This window comes from Carcharhinus amblyrhynchos, chromosome 10 (assembly GCF_965287045.1).
Source record: "Carcharhinus amblyrhynchos chromosome 10, sCarAmb.v2.hapA, whole genome shotgun sequence".
Classification (NCBI taxonomy): domain Eukaryota; kingdom Metazoa; phylum Chordata; class Chondrichthyes; order Carcharhiniformes; family Carcharhinidae; genus Carcharhinus; species Carcharhinus amblyrhynchos.
The window spans coordinates 42068949-42093208 of record NC_137333.1 but is presented as its reverse complement, the minus strand read 5'-3'; the positions used below and the strand labels follow the sequence as shown (position 1 = coordinate 42093208).

The 24260-nt window shown below is 39.1% G+C and overlaps 2 protein-coding genes across 3 annotated transcripts in view; one reads left to right on the top strand and one right to left on the bottom strand.

Moving 5' to 3' along the window:
• Window positions 1-24260, top strand: part of ercc5 (excision repair cross-complementation group 5) — a 130716-nt gene that overhangs the window by 62203 nt on the left and 44253 nt on the right. Inside the window, exon 10 of the mRNA XM_080198022.1 lies at window positions 1112-1409. Within this exon, the coding sequence (XP_080054148.1) occupies window positions 1112-1409 (298 nt within the window). The remainder of the gene's footprint in view (window positions 1-1111; window positions 1410-24260) is intronic.
• LOC145348882 (homocysteine S-methyltransferase YbgG) overlaps window positions 1411-24260 on the bottom strand; it is a 28124-nt gene continuing 5274 nt past the window's right edge. The window contains exons 3-8 of one of the 2 annotated variants that reach the window (XM_080196922.1): window positions 19858-20034; window positions 18272-18371; window positions 13535-13696; window positions 10537-10742; window positions 7237-7313; window positions 1411-3958 (exon numbers count right to left, since the gene is read on the bottom strand). In XM_080196922.1, coding sequence (XP_080053048.1) covers window positions 3882-3958; window positions 7237-7313; window positions 10537-10742; window positions 13535-13696; window positions 18272-18371; window positions 19858-20034 — 799 coding nt within the window. In that variant the 3' untranslated portion in view covers window positions 1411-3881. Of the gene's footprint in view, window positions 3959-7236; window positions 7314-10536; window positions 10743-13534; window positions 13697-18271; window positions 18376-19857; window positions 20035-24260 lie in introns of both variants that reach the window. The other variant, XM_080196923.1, reaches the window with a different exon arrangement.

The following is a 24260-nucleotide window of genomic DNA, read 5'->3' as shown; positions in this document are numbered from 1 at the left end:
GGATCATTTTTGTGTGAAAGTTACATAATTAGCTTAGTTATCCTTACAAACTATTGTGATTGATAATTCTAAACATTTGATTCTTGGCTCTATAAACAATGGCATAGGGTGCCACGTCAAGTGAATTAGGCTATATCTTTAGAAATCACTCGCTCAGTCCCAGATGGCAAAGATGCCAGGGCCTTAAGAGGATATACAGAGAAGATTTACTAGCATGTACCAGATAAGAAATATTTTGGTTATGATATGGCAGGTGGTAATTGTTGGGTTGCCCAAATTCCAAAGGGAAATTTGGACGAACTATCACGATTTGCAATTTGTATTTTGAGAAAGTCTCTGCGTTGAAGTCAGGAGTAAAACATTCAAAGCACTTTAAGGTATTAGATTTAAATGTTTATTTAAAAAGAGAAAACTTAAACATTACAATTGCATTTACATAGTAAACAGTAGTTCTACAAACATTTCCCAAAAGATTTTAGTTAAATTCAGAGCGAAATATCCCTTATTAGTGGGCAGGATTTTCCAGGCCTTGTTGCTGTGAGGGTAGTATTGCATGAGTTTCTCTCTCTCGACTCAATATGGGGAAAAAAAAATCACTGGTTTTTCTCATTAGTCTCTCACACAGTCACACACACACACACACACACACACGTACCTGTTTCACAGTGATATTGGGAAAATATTGAAAAATATATTTTTGTCACACCACTTACATGGCCTAATTAATCTGGGGTTTTTTTTTTGAGCAGAGGAAATTAAGGGGAAATTTTAAGGGGTTTTCAGAATCTTGGAAGGGTTTTGACAGAAGGAAATACTGGCAGGTTTGTTAACCTGAGGACATAAGGTAATTAGCAAAAGAACCAGAAGCAACTGGAGGAAAAATGTTTCACATAATGAGTTATGATCCAAAATCACTGCCTGAAATTGAAGAGGGAGCAGATTCAATAATAACTTTAAATGGAATTGGATAAATACTTAAAAAGGAAAAAAATTGCAGGACTACAGGGAAAGAGCAAGCAAGGGAGACTTACTGCATTTCTCTTTATAGTAGATGAGATACGCCTGATGACCTATGATTATTGTTTAATTATTTGATGTGGTCTCTAATTAGGTTGGTGGAAACCTGCATTGCATAATTGCATTCCAAAAACTGAACTGGCAAAAATTAAGCACTTGGATGATGAACATTGGAAATTTCAGATGTGAAACACGTTCAAAGGTATCAGAATGCAAGGCCAATTCTGCCATCGGTCTAGAAAGAGTTTTAAATGATCGTCATGAACCATCAACGAATGACACAATTAACAGTGATAGATTTCAGCAAACATCAGAATGGAAGCAAATCTCAAGTCCATATGATTATAGAGATGGTGTATCGCCTGAAAGTGACACTGATGAAGAAAGTATTGAATGAATTTGATAGTGTAATAGTGGAATGTACTTGAGGTATGAAGAATTGGGACATAAAATGATTTGTGTTCTTTGGATTCAGAAATTTTGGGCATTACAAGTGTAAAGCGTGGTCTGCGAAAGCTTTTGAGAATAATAAGATTGGTCTCAGCAAATTGTTTTTCCAGTGATGTTAAGTGTTGCAAAAGTGAAGTTGAAAACCTATGTTATAATTGTGTAATAAGTAATACATAGGCCAGTCTGTTGTGTACAGTACTATTGCATAATAGTAGGAATTAAAACCAATGTAAGCACATTGAGGGGTTGTTAAAGAGAAGTCCTGTTTTTATTTTCAATAGCTTTTTTTAAAGAGAATGAATTCCAGAAACCATTGTACACAAAAATAGAATCTCTTTTTCTGAGATTACATTTTAAAAATGAATAAAGTGCTCTTCTGATTTATTCAAGATGTGGGCTGATGTCTGTGCAAGAAATATAATTGGTCATACTGAGGATATAGTGAGGTGGAGACTATTTTAAGCATAGTTCAATGCAGACTGATGAAAAAAATGCCTTAAGAAAAGTCATAGTTTATTAGAATAGAATTTAGAAACATATGCAATAAAATAATTATCAAAATGTCATTAGGAAAGAAAAAGACATCTGGTTTTTCACCATTTGAATAGAACTTCTTTCAAGACTGCAGGATAAACGTTTATACATTTTATGCTCAACAGTATAATATCAGTGTGATGATAGTTACCTTATTCTGCTTCCAGCATGAGCCAATCTAAAATATTTTTTTTAATTGTTGCATAGGCAGACGACAGAATTTCCTTAGAACTGCTAATCTGCTTTACTCCATTACTGTGCTATGGTAGTAAGCCTGAATTGTGCTCAAATTCTGGAATGGATTGAATGGACTATAAAAACCAGCATGGACTGAGGTTGGGCCAGATGGTCTGTTTCTTTGTTGTATATTCTATGAACCCATAACATTATGACTTAGGTAATTTCAGTAGCAGAATGACTTAACAAATAGGAACATCTCTAAGATAGCTCAACAGTGCATTGTACCAGCTGGCCTTTTGATCAACATGACATCTGTTGATTGATTGCAATGCAATCAGCAAATATTTACAGGAAAGTATGGGCCCCTTTTGGCTCAGAGATTCTTGTGCAAGTTATCTGGGTACAATGTTTTCTCAAATTGTTAAAACAGATGTTCTCTTTATTCTTACAAAGACACAGATTTGCACTCAAAGAAATCCTGTCTAGCCCAACAAGCTAACATTCCCAGTGTAAACTTTGTTGAGTTCTATACAGAACTCAAGGTTTACACTGGGAATGTTTGAGCAAATGGCATTTATTATTGACAACTGCCTGGTCCTGTATATTCAAAGTAAACTTATGGGGCAGGGATTAGAGATGTTAAAGTTAAGGAAGGAACACAAAGATCTTGGTTGACTTATCACTCAACATGTCCGAATAATGTAAAGCCACAGTTACATGTGAATCTCCAGAGAACTTTAATGTTCTACAATGCTCTAGCCATTGTAACACTGGGAACTACCAAAAACAAAGATGTAGGCAGAAAGAGCCATGAGGTTGCTCTTGCCTAAAAGCATCAGTTCCTTCCAAAAAAACCAGAAAATTGGTTAAAATAAATAACTCGGCTATGAGGAATCAGGAATCGTTTGATAAAATAAGACTTACATAAGATACTTTAATGGACAGCAAAGTCAAGTTATACTTCTTCCAGATGTACCAAGGGGAGATAGTTGGATTCTTTCTTGTTGGAGATGGTCATTGCCTACACAATGTTACTTGCCACTAACCACCCCAAACCTGAATGTTGTCCAGGTCTAACTTCAACCAAAATCTTGTGATTGTCCTTAATGTCTCCATTCATTGTGTGAACTAGCTTTTGATGTTCTGCAGCGTGATACAGCTGCTAATATTCTGGCCCTGAAAATTCTTTGAATTTTATTGCAGCAGTCTGAATTTGCCTCATTACTGGGAGGGCATCTAATTTACACAAAAGCTAGCAATTTTCAAACAAGCTTCTAACATTTAAAATTGGCATCTTCACTCACTTTAAAGTTATGATAAAGCTTCTCTTGCAATAATGTTTTTCCATGAAACTAATGCTTAGATACAGTAAGAAAATTACGGAATTGCTTTTTTCAGTAACCTAATCACCGTAATAGGTTACAGTAGTTGCTCATGCTGATCAAATGACCATAGTATGGGGAAGTCATCTTTTGGGTTATTCCAAATTTAAACTTTTGATAGATCACTGTATACTTGCTTCCATTTGGAGATCAGATAAACAGTACATCAGAATAAGAATTTTGTAAACTCACCAAGCAACCATTCTAGTTAATACATAATTTAACAGGCTAATGGTATGTACGGTATTTTAAAAACTAATTGGTGATAATGGTGAAGAAAATTAACAGCATTCACATTCTTCTTGCAATATTTGAAGCTCATTGCTGTGACAGATTTGCTTTTAAAGTATCTCGCAGCTCTGCTATATCAGCTGGCGTAGTTCGGCAGCAGCCACCTATAATAGAGGGGTCAATTCAGTTATTAATATTAAATATTAAGCAAACACCAAGCTTAACTATTAGTTATAGACAGACATGACATTATGCTAGATGTTACAGCATATTTTTGTTTAGGCTCATGATTTAAGAATTACACAGCATTTGAAATGCAGATAGTGAAGATAATAGAATTTAAGATTACAGCAAAGTGTTCATGTTTAAAACTTGCTGCTGCTTGAGATAGAGAATACCTAATACATTTCATCCACAAATATATTTGGGTTCTCCAGTGTTTCAGTTCATTGAGATTAGAAACTAATTCTCCAAGATCTGAGTTTTCTGATCACAGTCAAAACAAATATTAGGTGTGCTACAAATGGCCTCAGTGTCCCTATGGTTGGGATGTGAAAATTGGTCAGGGTGCCCACTCCTTGTTCTCCATTGACTGACTGGAAAATAACAAACGTGAACAATCTCAGACATAGTTGTGTTGGATATTGCAGCCTGATAGTCTGGCACTGATATCCAGGCTCACGTTGAATGAGTGATGAATGAGAATGAAACGGGGCAATGAAATCTCACATCAACTAATAAACCCCTTCAGGACAGAAACGATTGGCTTTATATTTAGATAGCAGTTTATTACTTTTGAACTGTAGAGCTTATTATTTAGGTAGGCAATTTGCACATAGAAAAATGTGCAAATTGTTCCAGTAAGAGGTCTAGTGTAGATTATCCATGGTCTACAACTTGTAAGCAGGGCAAGAAATGGCAAAATGTTCCAACCAATCTGATTTAAGAATCCTCAGGTGATATGTAGAGTCCAAACCTGGAAGTAAAGCTATTAGCCTCACTTATTTCAAAACAAAATCTGGGTTATTAATTGTGAAGGGCAATTGGGGATGGTCAAATCTCCTCAAGGAATAAAAAAAAACTTAGTGGTAAGTCATGCATTTATTGAAAAATACAATTGTTTTTAAACAAAATATATCCAGTACTTTAAAACAAAATGCCATAAATAAAAGTAGATTTTCATACTTAGTTTATTGAACAAACAGCATAAATAGAGCTATTCAATGTCCAGATAATTGGTCTATGTATGGTATGCAAGAAAGGAACAAGAAAATCCAGGTGATCACCATATCATTGGAATTGAAATGACTATGGAAATAAAACTATGACACAAAAATGTTGATCTGTAAGAGAGCAATGTTTGCGAGAATATGAAGCAACGTTAGGAAAGACGTTCATTTTGACTAAGTGGTAAAATTTATCTAACCTGCTGGAGCTTTACAAAAAGATCAGTCACCAGGCAAGTGCAATTGATGATTTGTACTTAGATTTTCAAAAGTCATTTGATGTAGTTCAAAAATCACAATATGGTGTGAGATTGAAAAATAGTTTCAAAACAGAAGTCAAATAGTTGTAAAATATGGGAAAAAATACGAGCAGGATAGTTAATCTTAGAATAATTCACCAATTTATATGCTAGTGATTTGCTCAGTCTGAGAATATTTCATAAGTTGCATATCATGTGACAGACTTATTAGGCCACTGACGAGTATTTTGAAAAGCATTTGTTAAATTATCTTGGAATTTTTGGATTGAATTCTATAATTTTACAGCTTTCTATTACACTGTAAAATCAATGGTCTTGATAGTAAATTGGTTCGTTGTGTCTGGGTTATTTGGAAGTACAGGAGTTGCAAATATTAGGAAAATCCTGTGTTCTGCAAGAATTCTGAAAAGTGGGATGCGGGTCTATAAGAGTATGAAATCGGTTGCGGGGGATAGAGTATGTTTCCAAGCAGGGAATAGAGGATTCCAAGTATTTAGTGTATTGGAAGAGCTGAGATTTATGAGTACTTGGGAGGAACAGAATCTGTAGATATAGGAGTAGGATATGCACAAGTTGTGTCGTCTGGTAGTTTGGCTGACATCTCCTGTTTGAGGTCAGTGGAGGGGTGTCCCACATGCACTTGAGTATTCTTCCAGAAAGATTCAAACAGACAATTTCAAATGTATAGAATCTTTGTGGTTGGTTTATTTGTACATTTATTATCTATTTTTGGAACAGCTTTGGAATAATTCTAGTAGCTTAAAAATGATTTACAGTCTAGGCTTCTTGTTTGCAATTGTGTTTGCCCTTAATTACCCACAAGATGAACTTTTAGTCTGAATGGAGATTGTGCTAGAAAAGGCAAAAGGAGAAAATTGCACATACTATCAATTCTTAAGCCCCTCTGCCTCTCCACCTCTTCCTTTAAGACCCACTTTAAAATTCCATTCCCCCTCCCCGCCCACTAGGAGTTTTTCTGTGTTAAAGATGCTGTACAAGTGCAATTGTTCTTGTAGTTACAGGAGAATAGTCAACTTTTAAAGGCATGTAGTTACTTAACATGTGGGGTTAGAAATTGTTTAGCTTCTATTTTCATCTTTTCCAAAAGATTATATGGTCAAAAGGGTAGAAAAACAGATGCAGAAACAGAAATGGAGTAAAAACATACCTAACCTTTTTAAAATGTACAGATTTTTGATGCAGTGGAAAAGTGAATATACTGCTTTGGTTTAAGTTAATGGCGCAAGAGATTTGTGAAGAAGGGGAGCTGTCTATAATCAGTGTAAATGTGAAAGTTCACCATATTCCTGGAGGTGACTGCTGTGAAACAGCAGCAGATGGATAGAAAAGTCCCTGCTAGAAGTATGCTGCTTGCACTCTCAGGTACTAATTCTAGCACTACTCAGGTATTAATTCTACTGTACAAGAACAGTCCTACAAACTTGGATTAATTTATTTTCCTACAAAATTAAGCAATACTGTCAACATCCTGACAACTCTCAATCCACTTCTCATCAGATATCAATTAATATCCCTTTCAAAAGTATCAACTGATCTTGAATTAAGAATCTTCTCTGGAACTTTGTTTAATTAAGATTAGTAAAGACACATTTAATTGTTTTTATTACTGTTTCATTGATCATAGTCATATGGGCGGCATACTGACACACGGGGACTGCTGCCTCTTAGCACCACGGACCCAGGTTCAATTCCCAGCTTGGGTCACTGTCTGTGTGGAGTTTGCACATTCTACTTTGTCTGCAAGGGTTTCCTCCCACAGGCCAAAGATGTGCAGGTTAGGTGCATTGGCTATGCTAAATTCTCCTTCAGTGTACCCAAACAGGTGCCAGAGTGTGGTGACTAGGGGATTTTCAAAGTAACTTCATTGCAGTGTTAATGTAAGCATACTTGTGACTAATAAACTTTACTTTCATACAAGGCAATCTGAAAACTTACCGATCCATTTAGCCCCAAGTTCTTTCCATTCCACTGCAAATCTTGCAAGTTGATTATCGATTGGCTTGTTTTCCCAGCTGAGAGAATAAGGCAGTGAAGACACAACATTAAGAAATGCATAGCCTAGGCATTATATAGTATATCGAGAAAGCTGTAGAAAGTGATTTTCTGTGTAGAACACAGTTTTTTAAACTACTGACCACTGTCTCCCAAATATAGAGAAGGTTGCATAATAATCCAACATGTATTTCTAAAACACAATCAATATCTTAATGATAACTTTCATGTGGTCAAAAGCAATAGTGCCACATGGAAATGAATTCCAGTTAAGTCTTCCTTTCTGTTTGATCCCTGATGTGAACTCTTTTCATCATTTTACTGAAGTTATCTGCAGTGGTATATTGTCTCTTCTATTAATTGTGCGTAAAACATGCATTAAGAAGTCCTGCCCCTAAATTTTCAATCCTCTCCTAAAGAGCAACAATTTGCCTGGAACAACATTATGACAAACATTTACAGCACCAAAGGTGGCAATTCAGCCCATTGTGTTTTTGCCAACTCTTTGATAGAGCAATCCAAAATTAATCCCACCAACCTGTTCCTTCCCATACCTTCCTCTTTGTCTTGAATTAAAAGCAGCTTGGGTCTCTGCATCAACTACTCTATGGCAAAGCATTTCATGCTCCACATGAAGAACTTTCTCAAACTATTTTCTTGTTTGTGATAAATTTTAAATTGATGGCCCCTTTCAATAAAGCTGTTTGTTTAAACCTTTGAGACCTGCAACCTAGCCTTTAAAACATAGAAAACTGGCACCAACTCTCAAACTAGAAGAAATAATCTTTCCCTATTTACTATCAAACCCTTCGTAATTCTAAAACTTCTGTTAAATTTCTCTGCCTTTTCTACTAAAGTCTCTTCTCAAAACAAAAGTTTCCAAAGTCTGGTATTATCTTGAAACTATACTTTAAAGTGCTTTAATTCCCTGCCTATAATAACAGTTTCCAAAATTGTAGGCAGTATCATTAACTGGAGCCTAACCAATGTTTTGTACACATTGATTATTACTTTTATTCTCTATACCCTATTTTTAAAACCCAAAATGCTGTTGAGCTTTATTTTTAGGTTTAATTTAATTACAAATTTGGGTTTGTTGCAGGTATTTACTCCAATTTGATAGTGTAAGTTTTCCTTGAAGTGGTCTGGTTGCCCGGGTCTTGCAGAAATTGTTTTTCACTGCCCTACATTCACAAGTGGGGCAGTGATTTCCATGTTCTGGGCTGGATCTCTGTAGTAAGTGTACATTGTTGTGTATGTGTGTTATTTCTATGTTTCCTCACTTTCAGCTTTCTAGTCAAACTGGGGCCCTTTAAGACAAACACATAACATGACTGATTACATCATCAGCTGTTGGCATGGACAGTCTATATTAGCAGCCTGTACTGTTAACATCCTTTCAGTAAAGCTGTTTGTTTAAACCTTCGAGACTTGCAACATAGCCTTTAAAACAATCACATAGAAAAATGGTGAGGTGGTGGTAGGACCATACTTGCAGCCAAAATAAAATAATTAGAAAAGGTACTGTAGACAGACACCCGACAAAAGAATAAATCATTAAAATTAACACGACACAAAAGCTGGCAATGAAAGAGTGCAATGAAGAGGTGCCAAACAACATTCACAGTTGCCAGAGGAATTGAAGATTCTGGAGAAAACAACTTTGGAAAGAAATTCAACATGTACTCTGCCCAAAAAGATCTGTAACAGTACCAGGAGCACTGTGAGTAAGTAGTAAGTACCCTGTTTTTGTCAGGTCAAGATATTCTGGCAAGGAACTATACCAAGTGGATATCCTAGCATCGATAGGACAGTCTCCTACACCATATCTACACAAGACTATGTAATCTGGAGGAGACATGTTGGTCAACTTTAGCAACAAGAACCACTCTGCCAATGACTATCAACAAGAGTATCCACATCACACTGTGCCCAAGAGAAGACATGGATCGTCCTCAGAACATGACATTACCCACACCAACTGGGAAAGACAGCAACTTAGTTGAGAACACTTCATTACTGAATCAACCGCAGAACACTACGTTGACTCTGGCTAAAACAATCACGGATGATGTCAAAACCAAGCCAAAACACCAAAGGCTGCAATAAGCACTAAAAGGCAGATGCCCTAAGTTCACTGACAACTACACAGAGCAATAGCCACTGGAACATCTGACTGTTGTTGTTTATTAATTGTTCATATTGCTGATCTTGATTGTCAACATTATACTGTTATTGGTGTCAAGAACCTTTGGTTTAGGGGTGGGAAAAGCTTTGTGTATTCATGAAGGCCCATCTTCTCAACTTTGTCCCTTGCCCGAAATGTAGTGATCCTTAGATTAAATCACCACCAGTCAGCTCTTCACCTCAAAAAGGGACAACAGCCTATGGTCATTTGGGCCTATGGCAATTTTCATTTCAGTATTTCCTCCCTAGCAGCTTTGCAGCGGTACAGGGAGACCAATCACACAATTTCATTAGCTATTTGCATGGGTAAAGGGGCAGTCTATCATAGCAGCCTGTAGCATTAACATCCTTTCATCAAAGCCCTTTGACTCTTTAAACCTATGAGGCTTACATCCTATCTTTTAAAACCATCACATACATGTTCCCCAAAGGTGGACCGAGGGAACACAATGCAAGGCTTCAACTGGTTTACTTGTAAGTGTTTTATTTCACAGTGGATGAAATGTAAAGACATCTACTAGAATGAAATAACAATAGTGCAAGTCTGCACATATTTGCCACAATGACCCAAGAAGTCTGGGTTAGGTTGATTGGCCATGCTAAATTGCCACTTGGTCTCAGGGGGATTTGCACAGTAAATACATGGGGTTACAGGGATAGGACCTGGGTGGGATTATTGTTGGTACAAACTTGATGGGCTAAACGATCTCTTTCTGTACTGTAGGGATTCTATGAATGATCACATCTACACATCTACCCACCTTTGTTTTACCATTCATCCATTCTGCTGGAATTCTCAATCTTTCATGGATAATCACACTTTCAGCTGAGCATCAATTCCATTACACTGATGAATTTTAATCTTTGCAACATAACCAGAAACCTACTATAAAGCTAAACATATTGAATAACTATCAATTAATATTTTTCTGTGCAACTGATGTAATAAACAGGAATAACCTGTTCAAAGAGACTTAGAGGGATTAAAAGTCTTGTCGGATGATTATGAGACTTTTGTACAAAATGGTTCTACAAGTGTTGGTTTAAATGACACACCGTGTATTAGGATTCCATGTTTCCCCACTGTTGGGATATACAATCCATCCTCCTTTTGGTCTTCTATTTTTGTTGGCAGTACTGAGGAGTGGGCTAACTAAATCAGGGGGGCAGCAGTTTAATCCTACAGCCACCAGCTGATCAGATGTAATTGCAAATTTTACTGCATCATTAAACTTCTCTCCATGAGAAATACATTGTTCATCCTGCAACATAGTTCAAAATAAGGATTAGTTTGAAATAAGGATTAGAAAATTCATGTAAAAATTGCACTCAAGCTGTGAAAATCCACACTGGATGTCCTGGTTGCACTGCTAGTAAAACTGCAAACTCAACATGAAATAACATAGAACATAGAACATAGAACACTACAGCACAAACAGGCCCTTCGGCCCACAAGTTGCGCCGATCACATCACCTACCAACCTACAGACCTATCTATAACCCTCAATCTCATTAAACCCCATATACTCATCCAGAAGTCTTTTAAAAGACCCCAGCGAGTTCGCCTCCACCACCACTGACGGCAGCCGATTCCATTCACTCACCACCCTCTGAGTGAAAAACTTACCCCTAACATCACTTCTGAACCTCCCTCCCCGCACCTTAAATCTGTGTCCTCTCGTAGCGACCATTTCAAACCGGGGAAATAGCCTCTGAGAGTCCACCCTATCTATTCCTCTCAACATTTTGTAAACTTCTATCAGGTCGCCTCTCAACCTTCGTCTCTCCAGGGAAAAGAGTCCCAGCTCCCTCAACCTAACTTCATAAGGCATGCCTCCCAGTCCAGGCAACATCCTTGTAAATCTCCTCTGCACCCTTTCAATAGCTTCTACATCTTTCCTATAGTGAGGCGACCAGAACTGCACACAATACTCCAAATGAGGCCTGACAAGGGTCTTATAAAGTTCCAGCATTACCTCCCGACTCCTAAACTCAATCCCTCCCCGACTCCTAAACTCCTAAACAGAAGAGAATAAATGGGCTATTTTAATTATTGGCATTTGGCAGTCAGTCGATAATTTTAAACAGAAGCTTTGCCCAAGCCCACCATCTCCAGATTGTTCAAGTAACCCAGAGGCTAATCCAATCCAGTCAATACAAACTGAGGAAAAGGACCTGTGATTTGTGCAGGGTGGGAGCCTGAAAGACAGTAGCAGCCCACATAATCCTTATGAAGTTCAAAAGAGCACTCTATTCCCCAGGCCCCACAAGAAGCATTTTCAGACTTGCCTTTCCAATATTTCTCCCCTTAGCAACCAATTTTTATTGAGGTAGAGATCAATGGTGCTGGCTCTGCTTAAGAGGCATAAAATGCATCAGGATCCCATGTATTTGTATGGATTTGTGAGGCTGCCAGGAGTTCCTAAGAAATATGTGCAGGATTTATGCTTCTCCACCAGCAGTTTGAAGGTCTTCTTATCCATTCCTGAATTGTATGAGGACAGTGAAGGCATTAAGCAGCCAATCACACGATCTATTGAGGCCCTCCAGTGGCCAATTAATAGCCACTTAAGGGTCTCATCCTGTCCTCGCTGCCATTTTACCCACAGCAGGGGTCACCCTCTGGCTTATCAACAGATAATTGATTGTTAAATGACAATGCAGCATCCTTTCTTCCCTTGGGTAGGTTCCCACCAACATAAAATTATAAAATCCAGCCCCTGGTAAAGATGGTAAGTCAATCATCTCAATTTTGATGCTGCTAATGCTCCACTTGTGCCAGAAGGGAGGAGTTAAACTTTCTCTTCAAATTCTATCTTTGGCTGATCTCTTTAGATGAGTTCTTACTAAGGAGACAATTCTTCATCAGGTTTTCTGTTTGAACATTTTAGAGCAGTGGAGTACTTCACTAAGGCAGCACGGCTGGGATATACCGTGGTTGGCACTGCTGCCTCACAGCACCAAGGACCCAAGTGCGATTCCCAGTTTGGGTTACTGTATGGAGTCTGCACATTCTCCCCTTGTCTGCTTGGGTTTCTTCCAGGTGCTCAATTTCCTTCCACAGTCCGAAAGATTTGCTGTTTTAGGCGCTTTAGGTGCACTAATAAATAAAGTTTAAAAAAAACTATGGAGGACAATTGCTCAAAAGAAGCCCACTTTGTAATAACCTCTTGCAATAGCCAAGTTCATTTATTAGTGTCACAAGTAGGCTTACATTAATACTACAGTAAAGTTATGTGTAAATCCTCTAAGTTGCCACACTCTGGCACCTGTTCAGGTACACTGAGGGAGAATTTAGTATGGCCAATGCACCGAACCAGCACGCCTTTCAGACTGTGGGAGGTAACCAGAACACCTGGAGGAAACTCACACAGACACAGGAGAATGTGCGAACTCCACATAGGACAGTCACATAAAGCTGGAATTCAACATGGGTCCCTGGCACTGTGAGGCATCAATGCTAACCACTGTGCCATCTGTCCTAACCACTGTGCCTCTGTGCCACCCGTCCTTATTGAAAGGCTGAGCTAAGTATTTAGCTTGCCATTTGCTCCAGCCAAGGTACTCACCAGCCATCCACAGACAAAAATATATTGTAGTGAAGTTTACTGATGCTGCAGGAACAAGACTTAGAGGCTCTGGCCAACCTCCAAATATGCCACCTTGAGAAGCAAATGAAATTTTTTTCCATGGCACCTACTGCAACAGAATCATCTCATCACAAATTTCATCTCTAGAAAAAGTCAGGCTATACATCCTTTCCAGCTCCAGGAATTTCAAATCCCCAAACTTTCCTCAACAAATAAACCTCAAAATTGGAACTCTACTGCTTGGGTAAAATAGCTCAGTATTCAGTTTGCTTTGTGAATTCTGCAATGTTCAGATATGGCCAGCAATCAGTTGACTAGGACTCCCAGATTCCTTCCAGTCTCTTCCCAATCTGATTTGATATAATTCATAAGCTCAATCAGATTCTGTTGCCAAAGTTTTTAAAGAATGTTAGAAATTATGAAAAGTTAGCTTTCATTGATAATTCAAGTCTACGTCCAAGTACCTTAACGGAAAATGACAGCCAAGCTTTAGAGTTAGGAAATTCTCTAAGCAGTTCCACTAGAGCTTCTCCTTCTTTCTGACTAGGAACTGTTTCCATAGCAATGAGATCTACTCCTGCAGTTATCAAAGACTGCAGCTGAGGTCGATGCCAAGCCTTTAATTCCTGCAACAACCAAAGAGATTATGCAGCATTTCAAAATCATTTCACAAATAAAATATTTAAATACCAAGCATCTACAGCTGCAAAGTTATGGTAGAATTTAAACCTTTTCAGTACTGAATTTTTCTTTTAAAAGAAACAATTACATCACCATACAAATTGTCTAAACATTTCCAATGAAGTACCAACCAGAAAAAGTTATAAACCAGATCTTCATTGCACTTAGCTGATCAACCAATTTTTATAAATGTATTAATTAATGGATGTGGGCATCGCTGGCTAGGCCAACATTTATTGCCCACTGCCAATTGCCCTTGAGAAGGAAATGCTTACTTCTGAAGTGTGTATTTTGTGAAAGAAAATCTCGTTTTTTTTTCACATCACAATAAAAGACTAATATCCTCATAATTTGAATATTAGGACTATAAATTTAGTGAATAATTAAGGATTAATTAGGAGTGATTAGGGACCATCAGCATGACTTTGAGAGTCATGTTTCACAAATTTGATTGACTTTTTTTGAAGGCGTAACCAAGAAGGTAGATGAGGGCGGTGCAGTTGATGCTGTCTACATGGACTTTAGCAAGGCCTTCAACAAGGTACTGCATGGTAGATTGTTGCACAAGGTTAAATCTCACATGATCCAAGATGAGGTAGCTAAATGGATACAAAATAGACTTGATGACAGAAGGTGGTTGTCGAGGGTTGTTTTTCAAACTGGAGGCTTGTGCCCAGCGGTGTGCCTCAGGAATCTATAGAACCATAGAACCCTACAGTGCAGAAAGACGCCCTTTGGCCCATCGAGTCTGCACCAAACACAATCCCACCAACGCCCTACCCCCATATCCCTACATATTATACCCACTAATCCCTCTAACCTACACATCCCTGGACACTAAGGGGCAATTTCTTAGTACGGCCAATCAACCTAACCCACACATCTTTGGACTGTGGGAGGAAACCGGAGTACCCGGAGGAAAGCCACGCAGACACAAGGAGAATGTGCAAACTCTACACAGACAGTGACCCGAGCTGGGAATTGAACCCAGGGTCTTGGAGCTGTGAAGCAGCAGTGCTAATCACTGTGCTACCGTGCTGTCCAATAAAGGTATTCGAGGACTCGTCTGGGATTTGAACCCGGGACCTCTCGCATTTCAATGTGATTACCCTAAGTGAGAATCATACCCCTAGACCAACGAGCCAACCAGTCAGGGTCCATTGTAATGTCATTCATATTAATGATTTGGATTAGAATATATGGGGCATGGTTAGTAAGTTTCCAGATGACACCAAGATTGGTGGCATAGTGGACAGTGAAGAAAGTTATTTTGGATTGCAATGGGATCTTGATCAATTGGGCCAGTGAGCTGATGAGTGGCAGATGGAGTTTAAATTAGATAAATGCGAGGTAATGCATTTTGGTAGATTGAACCAGGGCAGTACTTACTCAGTTAACGGTAGGGCGCTGGGGAGAGTTAGAGAACAAAAACATCTAGGGATACATGTTCATAGCTCCTTGAAAGTGGAGTCACAGGAGGACAGAGTGGTGAAGAAGGCATTCAGCATGCTTAGTTTCATTGGTCAGAGCACTGAATACAGGAGTTGGGATATCTTGTTGAAGTTGTACAAGACATTGGTAAGGCCACACTTGGAATACTGTGTGCAATTCTCGTCACCTTACTATAGAAACAATATTATTAAACTAGAAAGAGTGCAGGAAAGATTTACTAGGGTGCTACCGGGACTCGGTGGTTTGAGTTATAAGGAGAGGCTGGATAGACTGAGACATTTTTTCTCTGGAGCATAGAGGCTGAGGTGTGATCTTATAAAGGTCTACAAAATAATGAGAGTCATAGATCAGCTGGATAATCAATATCTTTTTCCAAAGGTAGGGGAGTCTAAAACTGGAGGGCATAGGTTTAAGGCGAGGGGGGAAAGATACAAAACAGAGGAGCAATTTTTTCACACAGAGGGTGGTGAGTGTCTGGAACAAACAACCAGAAGTAGTAGTAAGGGCAGGTATAATTTTGTCCTTTTTAAAAGTATTTAGACAATTACATGGGTAAGATTGGTATAGAGGGATATGGGCCAAATGCGGGCAATTAGGATGAGCTTTGGGGTTTAAAAACAGGGCGGCATGGACAAGTTGGACCGAAGGGCCTGTTTCCATGCTGTAAATCTCTATGACTCTATAATTCAAAGAGACTAGTTGTACAACGAGCATCAGTCTTGCCCAGGCTACTGTAAAGTGCAATGCTAGGCTGGCAAATGTGAGTTATCCAACCAGTATCCACATCTCTCTCGGTCCAAGAATCTATTTCAGACATTTGAATCAAATATTGGCGCAATCATTCTTAGTCATTGTGTAACATAATTTACTGGAGTTCTATGAGGATGTGTCTAGGGCAGTGGATAGAGGAGAGCCTGGGGATGTGGTCTTTCTTGATTTTCAGAAGGCGTTTGACAAGGTACCTCACAAGAGGTTATTGCAGAAGGTCAGGGGACATGGAGTTGGGGGTAGGGTGTTAGCATGGATAGAGGATTGGTTGTCAAATAGGAGGCAGAGAGTGGGGGTCAATGGGTGCTATTCGGATTGGCGGTTGGTGACTAGTGGAGTGCCCCAGGGGTCGGTGCTGGGGCCTCAGCTATTTACCATTTATATAGATGATCTGAGGGAGGGAACTGAGTGTATGGTGTCGAAATTTGCTGATGACACCAAGATTGGTGGAACAGCAAATTGTGCGGAGGGTGTGGAGAGTCTACAGAAGGATCTAGATAGGCTGGGCGAATGGAACTGGCAAATGGAATTTAATGTTGGCAAGTGCGAGGTGGTCCACTTTGGTAGGAATAATGGTAGGAAGGACTATTACTTACGTGGAGAAAAACTGCAGCAGGCGACGGTGCAGAGGGACCTCGGGGTCCTTGTGCATGAGTCGCAAAAACCCAGCTTGCAGGTGGTCAGGAAGGCTAATGGGATGCTGGCCTTCATAGCGAGAGGGATTGAATATAAAAGTAGGGAGGTCTTGCTGCGGCTGTATAGGGCATTGGTGAGGCCGCAGCTGGAGTACTGTGTGCAGTTTTGGGCGCCGTACTTACGCAAGGATATTTTGGCCTTGGAGGGAGCGCAGAGGAGGTTTACTAGGCTAATGCCGGAGTTGAGGGGGTTGAGCTATGAGGAGAGGCTGAATAAACTAGGCTTGTACTCGTTAGAGTTTAGAAGAATGAGGGGAGATCTCATTGAGACGTATAAGATGATGAATGGGATGGATAGGATAGAGGTGGAGAGACTCTTCCCGCGCAGAAAGGACAGTAGGACTAGGGGGCACAGCAGGACTAGGGGGCACAGCCTCAAGATAAAGGGGGGGCGGTTTAGAACGGAGTTGAGGAAGAATTTCTTCACTCAAAGGGTGGTGAATCTCTGGAATTCTCTGCCCGTTGAAGTGGTGGAGGCTACCTCGCTAAATATTTTTAAGAAGCGGGTTGATTGGTTTTTACTAAGAGAGGGGGTTAAGGGTTATGGGGAGAGGGCGGGAATGTGGAACTGAGCCACGACAGATCAGCCATGATCTTATTGAATGGCGGGGCAGGCTCGAAGGGCTAGATGGCCTACTCCTGCTCCTATTTCTTATAATGATGATAAAACTGATCTTCTTCCAATGTTACAGCACAATGGAATATTTTCTATTTCCCATACCAGCCCCCAATGGTCTGAGTAAAACTTACAATTAATACAATTAACTTGACAGATAGAGTAATTATCAAAGCTTAATTTAAAGTCTTACATTTTTAATAACTTCAAGCTTAGTGTCAGCTGTGGCTCAATTGTGGCACTTTTGCCTCTGAATCACAAGGTTCTGGGTTCCTAATAGAGACTTGTGAAACTTTACTCATGACTATGTCCCATTCAGCTGTGCTCCACTAATGTCAATCAGTTATTCATCCAATACAGTATCTGTCTAATAATCCCATATAATCCAATTATATCCAATTCCATTCAATTTATCAAACACTCTGGAAATCAAAGTTGTAAAAGTCATCTACCGTTGTTCCTTAGAGAACTCAACTGTGATCATGAGACAGGATCTCCATTTTCTGAGTGACATGATTGAGGTATGAGTAATGTAATTCTTATTCTTTTTGTTTGTTAAACACTTAAAAAAAAATTGGACAGTGTTCCTTTCACTCTCAAAATTAAACTGAAAAAAAAATCCACCTAAACCAGAGCTTACTTCATTATTTCTTTGCGCGGTATTGGCGACATTGCCAAGCTGGAATTATTGACTGTATTCGGAGTCTAGTTCTCTTGAGAGGGTATCAACTGTCAACCACCAATTGTGGGCTGGAATCTCAGGTTTATTTTCCAGGTGCAATTTACCAAGTTCTTATATGGGAATTGACCTCAATCTCTGTTCAGCTCTGTCACAATTACAATTGTCTGTTTTGCAGAAGTTTAACATCTAATCCTAAATATGTATGAATACATCAGGAAATAATATTCTGTACAGATACTAGTGATTGGATAAGAGAAAATTAGTACTTCATAAATCACTCATATCATATACAATTTGATCCATTTACCTCTTTGGTCATGTTTTCAACATAGTTTCCTGAATATTCAGAAGCATCGTTCAGAAAAGCTCCATAAGGCCCAATGGAACCTGCAATAAGGGGTTTTCCCCTGTCTTAAAATTGCAAAATATTTTAATTATGTTACTGATAATAGGAACACCCAAAATAAACTACATTGCATAAGAAACTTATAGAAAGTGACGAGGCCAGCAAATTTATCAAATGAGCAGCTTAGCTACATTGATCAGCAAGATCTCAGGTTCAATCCCCTGTTGTGAAATACAGGTTGTTCATCACCAGTATGATGATTCAGGTGCCACACAAAAGCATCCTGAAGAAACAGCCTGCATCCTTACTCCTGATCATTAGGGTTCCATGATGTGGATATGCCGGCATTGGACTGGGGTAAACACAGTAAAATGTCTGACAACACCAGGTTTAAGTCCAACCGATTTATTTGATAGTAAACTCACAAGCTCTCCATTCACCTGAAGAAGAGCTTAACCTCAAAAGCTTGCGAGTTTACTATCAAATAAATCGGTTGGACTTAAACCTGGTGTTGTCAGACTTTTTACATTAGGGTTCCACCCATGCTAGAAATGTGCATGTGGGTGTTGAGCTAGAACAAGAACAACTTTGGCTGTGATGCTCCTTATAACAACTTTAGCCAAGTGCTGAAAGGGATGCAAACCTCTTCAGGCACTTATAGGGAGGCATTACACCTCTTCACAAGTCTATGCTTTCAAGAGAGGAGAGAAAATTGGAAATATCTATTAGATATGATATTGAAGATATGATACAAGTAAATTACACTGTACTTAGGATCAGGACATATGTCTATTCTTGTTACAGCACAGGTTACCTGTATTGAGTTTCGATGCCATTAAGACCACCCAAATAGGAGCCCACAGGCTTAAATTCAAACACTGCACTTGATTCCCAAACACCTTTTAAGTTCCATGGGCATTGGTCGTCTTCCTGAAGATGGCCCAGGTCAGTTAAAAGAGAGTTATTAAAGAGTATGGTATAATTTTGCCTAAATAATAAATAGTTTTCAGTTACAACTGTAGGGTATTTTCAAAATCATCTGTTTATTTGATCTTTTCCCATTTTAAACAGGGTTTGCTGATGTAGGGAAGTCGAGAGGTATGAAAAAGTTATTCAGTCCAATGTGCGAGAAGTTAATTAGTACCAGCAGCAACATGGCCATTATTTATATCAGTTGGTTTTCTCGTGTCTCCTATTCATTAAGACTTTCCTATTTGAGTCAATGTGTTGCAATTTTCTTTCCTCCCGAAAATTGGCAAGTTCCAAAATCCAACACAGGTTGCCAGATTTAAGGTACTCTGTGTGTATGAGCTCCACTAATGAAATTAACACTGGCTAAATTTCACATTAAAATTGACAATAGAACAGTGGCGGAATTTGCAGCCCCAGAAAGTAATACTTCAAAAGCAACATTCTATTCAGAAGAAAAATAGAGTTATATTTTTTGTTCTCAATTTGGTTGAAAAAGTTATTTGAAGATTTCAATGGGTTGTGAAGTTAGACTGAAAAGCAAGTCTGAAATGAAAAGCCAACAGTAGCTGCCAAACTTGCCTGAACCTTTATATTCTGAGAGAAACTCATCAACCGCCTCTTTAGCAAGTTGTACTCCTGACTGCAAGAGCAGAACTGCCTCATCTGATTTCAAACAAAGATATTTAACAAATCCTTCCACAGTTGCCTGGTACGTGGCTGTGGTAATTACATCAGCACCACTACAAAGGTACCTAGAAGTGAAACAAAATATTTAAAAAACAGAAACTAGAGTTAGATATATTTGACTCAGATTCTTTCTGCATTGACAAATCAGTTTAAATTACATATGGTAGATTTTCCAATTGCACCTGTTAAAGAGGATGCTCAAAGAAGTGGGGGTGGAAATAGAGAAACATTTAACATAATTTTCCAATCTTCCCTATATATGGGGAGATGCCAGAGGTTTAGCGAGTGGCATGTGAGACAGTTCAAGAAAGTATGTAAGGACACTGCAGTACAGGTTGACTGGGTTAATAATATTGGATACGATTTCAGAAACAATATTAAGAAAGAAAACTCACTAGGCATTTACAAAGGTTTGGAATTAATTAAGAGCCTGCATGGATTTGTAAAACAGAAATCATGCTTGGCTGATCAACCGAGATTTTTGATGCAGTAACAGAAAAGGCTGATGAAGGGAACGTCTATATGGATTTAAAGTAAATATTTGACAAATAATCACTTAAAAGGCAGGTTAACAAAATTGAGGTACATGGAGTTGCAGGATCAGTGTCAGCTTGCACTTAGAAATTGGCAACTGGCCAGAAAACTGCGAGTAGCGATAAATGGTTATTTTTCAGACCAGAGAATGATAGACAGAACTGTGCATTTTGTTTTGAGAGAAATGTAAATGACTTGGATATTGGAATAGTTTAGTTTATTTGTGTAAAAGTAGACTTACGTTAACATTGCAATGAACTTACTGTGAAAATCCCCTAGTCACCTCACTCCAGCGCCTGTTCGGGTACACTGAAGGAGAATTTAGCATGGCTAATGCACCTAACCACCACATCTTGCAGACTGTGGGAGGAAACCACACACCCGGGGGAACCACCCCATACAGACATGGGGAGAACATGCAGACTCTGCACAGACAGTGAGACAAGCCAGGAATTGAACCTGAGTCTTTGGCGTTGTGAGGCAGCAATGCTAATAACTGTGCCACCGTGCCACCAAATATACAGAGAGAAATTTCAAAATTTGCCAATGTTATCAAATTTAGAGATGCTGCAAACAGTGAGAATGATACCAATCAGTTGTGACATGTCATAGATAAGCCAGCAGAACGGGCTGATATGTGGCTGATGGAATTTAGCACAGAGAAGTGCGAGTTGATGCATTTGCCAGATGAGATAAGAGGAGACTTAAAAGTACAATTCTAAAGAGGGATCTGGGGGTTTACCTGTATAGATCTTTGAAAGTGGCAGGATATATTGATAAAGTAATCAAAGGTTATGGGATCGTGGGCTTCACCTTTATGACATTCTGATTTGGCCTCAACTAAAATATTGCATCCAGTTCTGGCCATCACATTTTAGGAAGAATGTGAAGGTCTTTCAAAGGACACAGAGAACCTTTTTATGCAGCAAGTGGTAATGACTTGGAACTCAGTATCTATTAGAGTGGTGGAAGTGGAGATAACCAATTATTTCAACAAGAACTTTTGGATGGGCACTTTGGGGCAATAAACTTGCATGTCCACAGGGATAGAGCAGAGAAATGGGATACCTGCATTGTGGTATAAGGAGCTGGCATGGATTCAATAGGCCAAACAGCCTCCTCCTGTGTCATTATAACATTCAATATAAAGTCATAAAGTAATGATGTTTAATTTAAAAAAAAACTAAGTAATGCTGGATCTCTGCCCTTTTAGAGTACTGTTGAATATTTTTAAATAGCAGGTTTACCAGCACATGAAAATCAATTAACAAAAAATGTATTTGACACCATCTCAAAATCTCAGGATTTACACCCAACATATTGCTGATTAATCTACTTGCCCACATAAAATGGGTTTCCAAGGCTGATAATGCTCTTTATCAATGCAAATTTAAACATCATTTCAGTAATATTGGTAAGAATACTGTGATCAAGTGGCACTTGCTTAGCAATGACCTGCCCACTGACATTCAGTTTGGGTTCCTTCAGGTTCACTCAACTCCTGACTGTATTACCGCTTCAAACATTAACAAAAGTTGAACTCCAGAAGTGAGGTGAGAACTGCCCTCAATATCAAAATATAATTTGGTATCAGGGAGCTTAGCAAAGTTGGCAATGAGGATCAGGAGGAAAGCTCTCCAATGTTTGAAGTCATACCTGGCACAAAGGAAGATGGTTATAAATTGTAGGAGATCAATCAGCTCAATTCCAGAACATTGCTGCAAGAGTTCCTTAGGATAATGTCCTAGGCCTAATCATCTTCAGCTGCTTCATCAATGGCCTTCCTTCCATCATTAAGTGAGAAGTGGGGATGTTCAATATCATTCATGACTCCTCAGATACAGAAGAAGTCCATGTCCAAATGCAGCAACACCTGGACAACATCCATGTGTGGGCTGCCAACTGGCTGGTAACATTCTTGCCACATAAGTGACAGGCAATGACCATCTCCAACAAGAATCCAACCATCTCCCCATTACATTCAATGGCATTAATATTGCTGAGTCCCCCACTATTAACATTCGTGAGGCGATATCACTGACCAGAAACTGAACTGAATTAGCCTTTTAATTACTACGGCTACAAGTGCAAATCAGAGGTTAGGAATCCTGCGAGTAACTCACCACCTGACTCCCCAAAGCCTGTCCAACATCTACAAGGCACAAGTCAGGAGTATGATGGAATATACCCCACTTGCCTGGATGAGTGCAGCTCCAACAACACTCAAAAAACTTGACACCATCCAGGACATTGCGGCCCCCTTGATTTGCACCACATCCACAAGCATTTTTACTTCTTCCTGTTATGATCCCAGTGGAGTTACTACTGGACAGGAAGATTCCAGAACAGAACCCTGGCTCAAAAGATTGAAACTTTTATTTTATTTAGAAAATATGAAGGAACAGAGCCACAAGACTGCTAATTAATTTTGAACAAGAAAAAACATGTATTAAACATGGAAGTTGAATTATAATACAATCCTTCTTTACTCCCTCTTAGCTTCACAAATGTATACAGTTTTCAAAGATAACATCCACTCTGAAATCAAATGGCTCATTGCCACTCAACCGATCTTCCGTGGATTTCTCCTCAAATTTGTCCCAGATGATTTGTCACACAAAAGTGTTTCCAACGCCAAGTCCAAAAAGTCACATTTTAAAATCTTCTTTCAAACAATGCTCTCCACTAGTTGTATTCTTTAAGAATCCATGGCAAGTTTTCCAATTATCAAAGCTTCAAACAGAGCTTCCACTCTGATAAGGAATTCAGCTCCAGCTTTTTCACCCTATCCTTTTGTCTTAGATGTTTTTACACAAACTCTCAAGATTCAGCTACTGATTTCCACAATTATTTCAACTCTCAAACCTTAGAATCGCTTCAGACATCTTGCAGGCATCTCATTCGCCAACTTCTCCTCAACTTTATCTGGTTTCACTGGACAGTACTCTGTTCCAGTTCCACCTCCTCTTTGTTCTTTCAATTTCAGACCTTTGAAACTTTTCATCATTTTTCTATTTCTTTTTAAACTGGCTGTTCCTTAGATTTCTGCACTTTTTATCAACCATTATTCCATGATACTTCCTTTCCTCTAGCAGAGCTGAGAGCTACTCCTTTTCTCGCTTCTAGCCCCAACAGCTAAGAATTTAGCTAAAACTACTCTTAAAAAGCCTCCTTACACTAAAGGTTCCCTAGTTACGAAGAAATTTCTTTTCCTTAGAACAGTACAGCATAGGAACACCAAGTCTGCACCGACCCAGGTGCGCCTCTAATATTTTCTTGTCTCTACGTGGTCCATTATCCCTCTATTCCCTAACTATTCATGTATCTATTCAGATGCCCCTTGAATGTTTTTATAGAGTCTGCTTCCACCACCTCAAGGCATTCGACACCTTTTTGTGAAAAACTTGGCCCTTACATCTCTTTTAAATTTCTCTCCCTCACTTTCAACCTATGCCTCCAAGTAATTGACCCTTCGATCCTGGGAAAAAGACTCTGACTATTCACTTTACCCACACCTGTCATACTCTTGTAAAGCTCTAGCAGGTTCCCCCTCATCCTGGGATGCGTCAACGAAAACAATTCAAGTTTGTTCAACCTTTCTTCATAGTCCATATCCTCCAAACCAGACAATATCCTGGTAAATCTCTTCCACACCCTTTCCAATGCAACAATATCCTTCCGGTAGTGTGGCGACTAGAATTGTACACAATACTTCAAATGCAGCCTAACTAAAGTCTTGTACAACTGCAACATGATT